Here is a 12,439-nt window from a genome sequence, read left to right as displayed (position 1 = left end):
TTTTTTTAACTGGCTAGAACCATCTTTTGTTTCTTTCAAAGGCTTTTTTTTTGCTTAATATCTGAGTCCAGAAATCATATGAATACAGGCAAGGTGTATAGAGAGAATATTAACCAAAATATCAAGTAAGGCTTTAGAAAACTTCTGTTACTAACAAAAACCCCTCTAAATTCATTGCTTAACAATATCTGATGTGTAAGTGTATTGATATATGCATTCTGGAATATGCACAAACACATCTACCATCTGTGACAAAATAATCATAAGGTATTTTTCAAATGCCTATCATAATGAGATCTAAAAAATCAAATCCATATAAAGGGATCAGGCTTAGTAAAAAACTTCAGAGCTGTCTTATTTTCCACATTGTGTAAGGGAAAACTGAGACATAGCGGCCCAGTAGCTTAGGGATCAGATAAAAGTTGTGGTCGTATGACTGGACAGGTCGTGGCTACTTGCACCTGTCTTCCTGTCTCTGAATCCTATGCTCTGTCTACTGTATTACAAATTATTGCACACTATAAATGCTTGGAATAAAAATCTATTCTGAATATTTACACAGTTTGTTTGGAAATATTACTCAGTGACTAATCTGCATGAAGAAAACATTAACAGTTTTTGAGACTTGTATAATTTAACAAACTGAAAGGCAGACATATTGATTAGGGTCTTACGTTCTTGGAACGATGTGAAGAGCATCTGGAATCGGCTGCTTCGACTGCCTTCGTCGGCCCACATGCGGATCACACCAAGACCAGTCCGCAGCATTACATCATTAGCAACAGTGCTGCAAAACTTTGCTTTCAAATCCTCCACAGAGCTGCTTCCATCATAGACAGCTACAAAATTCCTTTTACATTCATTGGAATTCTGCATCTCATAGTCCAAGAACCGCAAATAGATCTGTGAAACAAACAAGAAAGGCAACATGTACAGCCATTTGATAACGACTAAACAAACATTCAACAGCTTTGCTCTGCCTTGTGGGAGAAAGACTGCACAACACCACCATCAAAATAATTTGTCTGGAGCTGGTGATCCATAGGCCACTTCTCTGGAAGAGCATTAATATAGAAATTGATCTAGATATTTTTTTTCTTCTTTGCAGTAAGGTCCTAATTTTCAAATATATACCCGTCTTTGAGAAGTATGTACAACAGTCCTTCAAACTGAAGGACAGACAAGCTAGAAATTTCTTCTTTTGCTGGCTGGCACAATATTGCTCTATTAGTGGCCTGACATGGAAAATAATAAGGCAAATAATTGCTGCTCCCTCCCCAGAGTCAATATGTGTCATCTTTGTAATATGTCTCAGCTACACTGATTCAGGAAGTGAGAATCTGGGAGCCAGGGAGAACTCAATCATTAATCTTTTTATGTTTCCTCAAGCAATTTGGCCACCATCTCAGCTTTTATAAACAAAGCCTTATGGTATATATCTTCATAATTTAACAGGGTTGAAATCAAGACTATTTCATGGAAACTACTAGAAACCTAGAAAGTTTTTTTAGGAAATGTCTCTTGCATACAAGCTAAGTTCTCTAGCAAATGTAATAGATGTCTTGCCCTTTGCAAAGAACTCTTTAAATCTACCCCAAAAAAAGAAGCAAAGATGAGGAGAAAATGCTATTATTTAATATTCAACTTTATGTGAACTTTAATAGGGAAAACCACTAATTTTAAATGCAACTGCTAATACAAGCAGTAACAGAGAAGCTAAGCAATATTTTAAATAAACACATGATACATAATTAAACTGCCAAGTGTACCCAAGAGTCTTCAGGAGAAAGATACAGAAAAGTGAAGTAGGGTAGAAATAGCATAAAAAGCCAGAAAACACATCCATCATCCAGCTATATGCATCTTCATTTGAAAAACTAACCAAAAGGAAACTCCACTGTATTACACACCAGATATACTTCTTTACAAACAATCTTATTAACTTCAGATAGTTTTTTACATGCACAGAACAATTGCTTTAAAAGCTTCTCTGTATTTGCATGAAGTACACAAACATAGCCCATCCTAGTAGCAACAGAACTCACCACTTCACCTCATTACTATATTAAAGTTTTTATGGTTTGAGAATCATGTGCTATTATCAGTCTGTCACTGTTTAATAATAGCTCAGATTTTTAAATGAGCCTTTTCAGATAGTGTATTATAGTACATTTGCATTCCTTGCTATGCTTTGCAGCTAGTCTCTCTGGAGAGAATATTTATAAACCAATTTTTACTAGCATATGAAATTTGGTATACTAAGTTTCATTTTGCTTGCCTACCTCTTTCTAGCATGTTATTTCTTACAGTAATCCTTACTTCTGTTCCAACATTCGCATCCTGCAGAAGAACTCACAGCAATATATTTCAGTTAAACTGCAGTTTACTGAATTCTACTTTCACCACATATCCTGTTTTTTCAATACTATCAATTAAGGAAGCTGCTTATATTGATGTCTACAAAACAGAACAGTTAACAGCAATACACAAAGTAAAATTCAGATAGAAATATCTTACATCCAGGAATACTTTTTGATATGTTTTTCATTTAATTTGCAGGTTGCTCCATCCCTGCAGTGGAATGAAAAATTACTAGAGTTCAGTCATAGAATCATAGAATCATAGAATGGTTAGGGTTGGAAGGGACCTTCAAAGGTCATCTAGTCCAACCCCCCTGCAAGGAGCAGGGACATCCCCAACTAGATCAGGTTGCTCAGAGCCTCATCCAGCCTGGCCTTGAACGTTTCCAGAGATGGGGCCTCCACCACCTTTCTGGGCAACCTGTTCCAGTGTTCTATAACTCGCATCGTAAAAATTTTTTTCCTAATTTCTAATCTAAATCTACCCCCCTCTATTTTAAAACCATTACCTCTCGTCCTACATACGTCATCCAACATTGCTGAAATTTTCTCACATTATCCGCTACTTTTTACAAATGTGTTGTCTTGAGATGTCTTGTGATTTCCTCTCCTACTGAGGGACACGCAGTTTCCATTCCTGTTAAACCAGGTTGCCTACTTCCTTGGCAAAGTCATACTTAAAGGCTTGTTTTGAATTCTGAAGATACGCTGACTGCAGAAAATGCACTTCTGAAGCTCCTCTGCACTAGCTACATCCCTTTACAAGTCACTCTTTCATTCTCTACTTCTTCCTCCCTTCCCCAGGTGCTCAAGCACCTGACTCTTTACTCCGTGTGCTCCAAATCCTTGCTCTTGGTGTTATCCAGCTATGATGTCTGACTACTTTAGCCCGCTTGGTAAACCTCATCTTCAGTGTGGCTTCTGCTCTCTTCTGTTTATAGAGCATCAGCCACTTCCATGGCCACCAGGCAGGTGTCAGCTACTTCCTAGAAATAGTTACACCTCTGATAGGAAGTATATGACAACATGCAGAGATTAACTGGAACCAAGCAAAAAAAATGAGCAGCAAAAGGCCAATGAGACGGTTGCAGACAGGAATTTTGGATCAGTCAGTGACTGGAAAGCAGCCATACTGAACCGGAGTGGACAACGTGAGATGAGCTCTTAGTCCTCGCTCCTGTGGTTTGATAAGATCCTGTAGTATTAGTGGCTCCTGGGGTCCAGCTGGCACAGGCACGATATTGTCCTATCAGAGCAAGATTATGTGTGAGGAAGGGATGTATGTGAAGAGGCAGAGCCACAATACTCCCATCCAGCAACTGGTCAATGCTGGGACGCACTGGAGAGCTGCTTTCTATGTCCTCGAGACCAGTCATTGCTGCTCGAACAGGAGCACAATAGGCACTGTGAAACCCTGGCACCGAGCCTCTCCTGTGAAGCTTCTTAGATAGTCCTCAGTCCATCATTGCATAACATTTTACCTAGAATTTGAAGTTAAATGTCCACCTTGCTTTGCTTTCCTCCACTAGCAGAAGCTGCCAGCTTCAGACGGGTGGTTCAGTGCTTGCCAGCTTTGTTACAGGTAATGCAATAAAATCCTTCTCCAGCTGATTATATGCAGTACTGTACACATGACTGCTTTCCAGGAAGCAAAGCATGTCAGATAAATATCTCATAGGAATACACAGAAGGCTTCCAACATATGATTGTCATGAGTAATTATTTTTATGCCATATATGCCTATCACGTGTATACCATATGTATGTTCTAATATGCCATGTATAGATAGGCTAGACCATACAGATACAATGCAATGTACATATATTTTTGTCTTGCTACATTATTCAGGAAAGCTCTTACTTGCTCCAGAAAAAAATACATTAGTCTGACTGCAGAACAATAGTAAAACTATACTTTAACTAATGCGGGAAGCACCTCTTACACTTGCCTACTTGTTCTTTATTTCTGTCCTACTATCTTATAAATATATGCCTATATGTACATACATATGTGTGTATACATATACATAAGCACAATTACATATTGCCTAGGGTATCTCATTCCAGTGCTGAGATGTAATTTATACCAGTTTTCATTCTTACAAGAAATGTGTGCTAATGCTCACTGTGGTTGTAAAATAGCAGCTCTCACAGCAATTTCCAGCATTCATCAATTATTCCTGATCTGTTCAAACAGATTGTTCATATAACAATCCTGCCAAAGTCTTATTTCTATGGGCTTATCATTTGACATTCTCTAGTTTCTAGTGGCACACTAGACTTATAAGATAGTAAAATATTTCTTAAAGTAGCACTTGTAAATCTTGAGAAGGAATCAAGAGAACGGTAACTTAACATTTCACTTTGAGTCTTTCAGTGCAGAAGCCAACACTTTCAGACCTTCCCAAACCTCAATTCTGATGTTGGTCCTACCAGTTCGTTTCTCCGTGTGATAAATTCAGCTAAGATCATAACATACATATACTTGACAGGTATTGGAACCACTGGAAATATATATTTAGCTTTAAAATCTATGTCCATCCTTCAGAAGCAAGATGGCACCTTCTCCAATGACACGAAGTTTTGTAAATCAGAGAAAATAAATTCCTGACATTCTGAGGTGAGTTGGAGTTTCATTCTCACAGTCTCCTTTGGAGATGACTATTCCCAGAATTTTACATAAAGTAATGAGAACTTGATCCAAAGCTCACGGAAATCAGTGGGTATCTTTCCACTTGCTTAAGTTTATTTGGATCAGACCTATGGATTAAGACTGCAGTGCATTTTTAAAAACTGGAAACTGATTACACAAACTGACAACCTGATATTAAATTAGATTTTATTTTAAAGAACTGGAATAATTTAATTGCATCTGCACACCTCTGCCAATTTTTATTATTTTATTACTATATATTTGCCATTGTTCATTTCACTGGCTGTGAGACCCACACTGGCAGAAGAAAATGACTAATAATTTGAGTTCCCCAGGGAATGAATAAAACTGATTATATGACAAACTCTTATCTAATGCAAAATGTTCTTGATACATAGTTCTCTGAAACCAGTGGCAATATTCTCATTACTTTGACTGGTATGGATGTCACTAAAAGAAATTAAGCAGAAAGTGAGAGAAAAATTATCAATATTTCTGGTTATTTCTTTTACTGAGATCTTATTCATTACTTCTACCAGCAGTGGATAAGAAACTTTGCTTCCCCAAAAGAAAACAAATGAATAAAAAAAAGAGGTCACAAACTCAAATACCACCGCCTGCCTTCATTAAGCCTTTTTTCATTGATGCCAATGGGAGCTTTTAGAACGATAACATTACCGCAGGTACTGACACATTGTATTAGCATAATCGGGACATTCTTGTTGAAGAGAACATCTTATTTGAAAGAAGCAGCATAATTGCCATATCTTCTTCTTTCACATTTTTGTTGTAAAGTTTCAAAAAGGTGCTTTACTCAAATTATCAGTTCCACATTACTTAGAAGAACAGGTGGCTAGTGCCCAAGTATTAGCTTTTACTGAGCTTTGAGATGTCACTGCAAATGCCAATGCCATTAGCAACAAAACTGATAAAGCCTCACTGCAACTGTGGCATATGCAATTTATACTCAGTCACATTATATTTTAAATTGATTTGTCACCTTTAAGATTTGTATTGTCATCATAGCAATGAAAAAGAAAATGCTGTATAAGTTTTAGTATTTTTTAATTTAAATTTGGAAACAACAGAAGGCTCTGACTGCATATATTAGAAAAAAAAAAGAATGGTTGTAAACTATGAATAATATATCACCTCAGTAAAATGGTCAGATTACCATCTCTTCATAGTGAATCACTTTTGATGAGTTCTGCTTTTTAATCAATCGATGAAGGTTAGGGTTGACAATATGATTGATCAGTCCAGTCAGGAAAAGCTTCAAACCATATCCCAGCATATCAGACTTAATATATGTGCACAGACATTCAGTCCTTTATAATGCATCAACATAAAACACAACAAACCAACCAAACAAAAACCCATTGTTTAACTGCCAAAAGTAATTTAGATGTAAGGCAAACATCTCTTCAGGGCCTCACATCAGTTTTTGCATATTCGGCTTCTAGGTTCAGTCAATTCTTTTGCATGCACAGGACTGGGTTAAATGGTCCTACGTCCTTCCCCATTGCTCAGTGATCAGTTACAGTGTTTGCTTTGTTCTGCATCTTGCTCAGCTCTACGCGATTAACAAAGGAGTTTCAAAATGATACCTCCAGTATTTAGGCCTGAGAAGTCTAGTTTTTTAAAGCAGATTGTGCAATGCTAATTCATTTCCTTCAAGGCAAAAGGATGACAAACTTATCAGCCCAAAAAGCATATTACTAACAATACTGAATTTGTCTTCTAAAGTAGCCAGTTCTATCACTTGAATCCTAAATTTATTTCCTGAAAATCAATATTGCTTCAGCTCAAAAGTGTTAACAGTATATGTTTAGTTTCATTTTTTGTTTGTTTCAGATTTTTTGACATTTTTGGGCCTGCTGTTACTAGTCTAGGACCATGCTGTGTAGAGAACTCTATAACTCATATTTTCCTCTCTGCTAAGAGGGGTTTGGAGAATACTGTCTCTTGAAGGTGACAACCTCATATGGTATCTCTTCTAACACCCTGTGATTCACAGCCAGGCTCAGACATCAAAACACCATTTTCCTGGACAAGTGAAGCTTTTCATATTTCTTCACTTTGTCCTATTTGTTTCTTCAGGCTTCTGCAAATCTCCAATAACTGACATTCATTCTAACTGTCAAGTCATCCTCATTTTTCTCTTATACAGTGGTAAAACGCTTGCAAGTGACAACCTTTACAGGTCCTTGATGCTGTGCTGCTTTTTAACACTGAAAACTGTAGATCACATACTGATTCCGCTGTTCTCTTTGGTAGATGCTTTATTACTTTCATCACTAGCTTTTTTTATTGCACTTCCTAACAATTACTTGGTTTGAAGATGCTGAGGTTGATTGTATTTCTATACCTGAATGGAATAGATTAATGTTAACATAAAAGTGGGTGGTTTTTTTGTCAGTGCTACTCTGGGACATGCATTACCATGCCTGCTAGAAACGATTCTACATACACAACTCTACACACATGCTTGTCTCACATCTTCATCTAAGAAAACTCTTTCAAAGAGGTGATTTTTAACATAGGTAAACAATATTTTCTACTTATTTAAAAACAAGTTGTTCCAGGGATGCCACATAAATGTGCTGGGATTTTTTTTCCATTCATAATATTCCTCACATTATCTGTATGTTAGTGAGTTTCAGAGCTTTTTCAGAGATGGATCCTGTAAAAAGTGCCTCTGCCTATTAGGTTTTTTAGTCTCTAAATTTCATTTTTTTTTCTGTAACATTTCAGGAATCACCATTCAAATGCCTCCTAACAAATTTTAGTCTACTACTTAATGCTTCTCTTCTACATCTGATTAAGAAACTTCCAAAAATTAAGGATATGCTAGTCTGCTAGTGCTGACAGCTTAAAATGTTTTTCATGCAGGTCTTATCTGAAAGCACAAGTTTCCACTTCACATGTGAGAAAAGAAAATGTTTTGGTATAGTCAGATTGGTTTATACTGGCTTGCAGCTCTGCCACATGTTTGTTCCTAACTGTCCGGGAAATGTGTGCGCAACAGCCCATTCTCTCTCCAGACAATATTTGATCTGAAAGTCAAGTATCTGAAACTGAAAACGTCATCTCCCTGATCAGGTATGCGGATACCAGGTCTACCATGAAAACAGTGATAAATGATTTAGAGCCTCTACCAGGTAGCAGTACCTGTTCTTTGTAAATATGCAAACGTCTTGGTCCCACTTGCGCTTTTGGCTCACACCCGGCCTTGAGTCTCACTGCCCCAGTCTTGCCTCACCAAGCTGCCACCCCAGCTCAAGTTATGGCTGGTGCCATTGTCACAGGCGAGCCAAGCCATCACCATGCCCTAGCTGCCATGGCTGGGCCTGCCCGGCTCTCCTCATCAGCCGTGCCCTGGCTCTGTGGCTTCCCTCGCCCTGCCCTCACCCTGTGCACTGCTCCCTAACACCTCTGCTTGAAACACGTGACTACTCACTAACAGTACAGGTTTAAGGATACTGCAACAATATGTCAAAACTAGATACTTGTTAATTAATTCTTTCAGTTTCTTAAGCTTTTTAGAATCATAGAATCATAGAATCATAGAATGGTTGGGGTTGGAAGGGACCTTCAAAGGCCATCTAGTCCAACCCCCCTGCAAGGAGCAGGAACATCCCTGACTAGGTCAGGTTGCTCAGAGCCTCATCCAGCCTGGCCTTGAACGTTTCCAGAGATGGGGCCTCCACCACCTTTCTGGGCAACCTGTTCCAGTGTTCTATAACTCGCATCGTAAAAATTTTTTTCCTAATTTCTAATCTAAATCTACCCCCCTCTATTTTAAAACCATCACCTCTCGTCCTATCGCAACAGGCCCTACTAAACAGCCTCTCCCCATCTTTCTTGTAGGCCCCCTTGAGGTACTGGAAGACCGCTATCAGGTCTCCCCAGAGCCTCCTCTTTTCCAGGCTGAACAGCCCCAACTCTCTCAGCCTGTCCTCATAGGAGAGGTGCTCCAGCCCTTTGATCATCTTCGTGGCCCTCCTCTGGACCTTCTCCAACTGGTCCATGTCCTTCTTGTGCTGGGGGCTCCAGAACTGGACACAGTACTCCAGGTGGGGTCTCACCAGGGCAGAGTAGAGGGGGAGAATCACCTCCCTCGACCTGCTGGCCACGCTTCTCTTGATGCAGCCCCGGATGTGGTTGGCCTTCTGGGCTGCAAGGGCGCATTGCCTGATCATGTTAAGCTTCTCATCCACCAGCACTCCCAAGTCCTTCTCCTCAGGGCTGCTCTCAATCCATTCCCCGCCCAGCCTGTATTTGTGCCTGGGATTGCCATGACCCAGGTGCAGGACCTTGCACTTGGCCTGGTTGAACTTCATGAGGTTGGCATGGGCCCACCTCTCCAGCCTGTCAAGGTCCCTCTGGATGGCATCCCTCCCTTCCAGCGTGTCAACGGCACCACACAACTTGGTGTCGTCGGCGAACCTGCTGAGGGTGCACTCTATCCCACTGTCCATGTCGCCGACAAAGATGTTGAACAGGGCCGGGCCCAGCACGGACCCCTGAGGGACACCACTCGTGACTGGTCTCCACATGGACATTGAGCCGTTGACCACCACTCTCTGAGTGCGGCCATCCAGCCAACTCCTTATCCACCGAGTGGTCCGTCCATCAAACCCATGTCTCTCTAGTTTAGAGAGAAGGATGCCGTGCGGGACAGTGTCAAAAGCTTTGCACAAGTCCAGGTAGATGATGTCAGTTGCTCGTCCCTTGTCCACCGATGCCGTCACCCCATCATAGAAGGCCACCAAATTGGTCAGGCACGATCTGCCCTTGGTGAAGCCATGTTGGCTGTCACCAACCACCTCCTTGCTCTCCATGTGCCTTAGCATGGTTTCCAGGAGAATCTGCTCCATGACCTTGCCAGGCACAGAGGTGAGGCTGACCGGCCTGTAGTTACCCGGGTCTTCCTTATTCCCCTTTTTAAAAATTGGGGTTATGTTCCCTCTCTTCCAGTCATCGGGGACCTCACCAGACCGCCACGACTTCTCAAATACCATAGCCAGTGGCTTGGCAACTTCATCCGCCAGTTCCCTCAGGACCTGTGGATGGATCTCATCAGGACCCATGGACTTGTGCACCTTCAGGTTCCTCAGATGATCCCGAACCTGCTCTTCGAGTACAATGGGCTGTTCTTCATTCTCGCAGTCCCTGCTTGCACCTTCTACAGCTTGGGCGGTGGGACAGGAACTCTTGTCGGTGAAGACTGAGGCAAAAAAGTCATTGAGAACCTCAGCCTTCTCCATGTCCTGGGTAACCTTCTGGAGGGGGCCTACATTTACCCTGGACTTACTTTTGTCCCCTACGTACCTATAAAAGCTCTTCCTGTTACATTTTATATCCCTGGCCAGATTCAGTTCTGCCAGGGCTTTGGCCTTCCTTACCTTATCCCTGGCCACTCGCACAGCCTCTTTGTACTCCTCCCAGGATACCTGTCCCCACTTCCACCCTCTATAGGCTTCCTTTTTCACTTTCAGTTGGTCCAGGAGCTCCTTGCTCATCCACGCCTGCCTCCTGGCCTTTTTGCCAGCCTTGTTTTTCATCGGGATGCACCTCTGCTGAGCTTGGAGGAGGTGCTCCTTGAATATGGACCAACTTTCCTGGGCCCCTCTTCCCTCCAGGGCCACCTCCCATGGCACTTGGCCCATCAGGTCCCTGAAGAGGCCGAAGTCCGCCTTCCTGAAGTCTAGGGCAGAGAGCTTGCCATGTATTTTCCTTGCTGCCCCGTGGATCTTGAACTCCACCATGTCATGGTCGCTGCAGCCAAGGCTGTCCTTTAGTTTCACATCCCCCACCAGCCCCTCCCTGTTGGTGAGCACAAGGTCGAGCATGGCACCCCTCCTTGTCGGCTCCTCTATCGCCTGCAGGAGGAAGTTGTCATCCATGCATTCCAGGAACCTCCTGGACTGCCTGTGCCCTGCTGTGTTGTCTCTCCAACAGATGTCAGGGTGGTTGAAGTCCCCCATGAGGACCAGGGCCTGTGACCGTGAGGCTGCTCCTATCTGCCTATAGAGCACTTCGTCCGCTCTATCCTCCTGGCCAGGCGGCCTGTAACAGACCCCTACCGTGACGTCCCCTGTCCATCCCCATCCTCTAATCTTGACCCATAAGCTCTCTGTCAGCTCCTCCTCCATCCCCAGGTGGAGCTCCACACACTCCAGCCGGTTGCTGACGTAGAGAGTGACACCCCCTCCTCGTCTCCCCTTCCTGTCTTTTCTAAAAAGCCTATACCCCTCCATGTTGACGCTCCAGTCGTATGTAAGTTTATTTTAAGTTATTGCATCCTATAATCTGTAAAGTGTCTTCTTTGCCAGTAGTGTGTTCAGGTGGGGTGGGAGAATTAGGCACCACTTTGCCTAACTAGCTTACAACTTCATTTTATTTCTTGTGGTGTGTCTAGTCTACTTGCCCAGCCTAAATGTACTTTTTGCTCATTTCTCCTGAACAGATAACTTCCACTCGGCTGGACTCAAATTAATACTTCTATATCTGTGGCTTGGATGGTCTTTCCTAAGCAGACTAGAGCTTCGGCTTATAAGCACCGTTCACTGTTTTTTTTCTCAGCATCAGAACATCATCTTTGTAAAGCTTATTTTACTTTTGCCATCAAATTCTGCTGTCTTTTTTTTTTTTTCCCTATAAACCTCTCACGGAACAAGCATGATACAACAATACCTTGTTGGGAAAGCTACCCACCAAAGGGAGCACTACCTGAGTACAAACATGCCTTCTGTCTTCTTGAGGGCCTTGTCAAACTCAGCTGACACATCCAAAATAGAAAAAGGCTTGTCACCAATATTATCTTCTAACAATTCACCCTTAACAGAAAGTAATCAAATACTACCATTTTTTCCTCATTTTAATATTTTCTATTCATAAATAGAAGATTCTCTACTTATCCACTGCTGTAGCCAATGATATCTCTGATTTTTTTTTTTTCAGATCCTAGTGCAATAAGCTCATACACTTCCTCCTTTGGGCTTTGTTGTAGAGTGAAGAATTTGGGGATGAGAAGGTTCCTCCAGCTCTTTACTGTTTTGAGTAGGCTGGCACATTTGCTCAGCAGCTCTCTTCTTCATTTTCCATTCTTGCTTTCTACCTCTTGAAGTCTGCTTCTATACAAAGTGCAAAACTCCCAGCATTTCTGAACTGCAGATTCACATCCATCTTATTGAGCAGGAACGGACTTCAGATGATTACAAGAAACATACACTTTGCAACAAGTCACTATCAAATATAAGGCTTCAATCTGTGCATGAATTGAAGTCATGTTTAAACTGCCTTCTCCTGTCTTTGGTACTTCCAGAAAGTTTCAGTTCTGCATGCATTTTCAGCATTTTACTTTTCATTCAATAAAGTAAACAGTAATGGCTGTATTTTAAATGTGTGCAAGAAATTTGCTG

The 12,439-nt window shown here is 41.5% G+C and overlaps 1 protein-coding gene across 1 annotated transcript in view; it reads right to left on the bottom strand.

Moving 5' to 3' along the window:
- The window catches only part of NETO1 (neuropilin and tolloid like 1), a 71,992-nt gene that overhangs the window by 17,177 nt on the left and 42,376 nt on the right, over nucleotides 1-12,439 (bottom strand). Inside the window, exon 7 of the mRNA XM_086742166.1 lies at nucleotides 675-903. Within this exon, the coding sequence (XP_086598292.1) occupies nucleotides 675-903 (229 nt within the window). The remainder of the gene's footprint in view (nucleotides 1-674; nucleotides 904-12,439) is intronic.

Source organism: Chlamydotis macqueenii, chromosome 2, assembly GCF_036417535.1.
Source record: "Chlamydotis macqueenii isolate bChlMac1 chromosome 2, bChlMac1.mat, whole genome shotgun sequence".
Taxonomy (NCBI): domain Eukaryota; kingdom Metazoa; phylum Chordata; class Aves; order Otidiformes; family Otididae; genus Chlamydotis; species Chlamydotis macqueenii.
The sequence above is the reverse complement of the archived record's forward strand: the minus strand, read 5'-3'. Positions and strand labels throughout refer to the sequence as shown.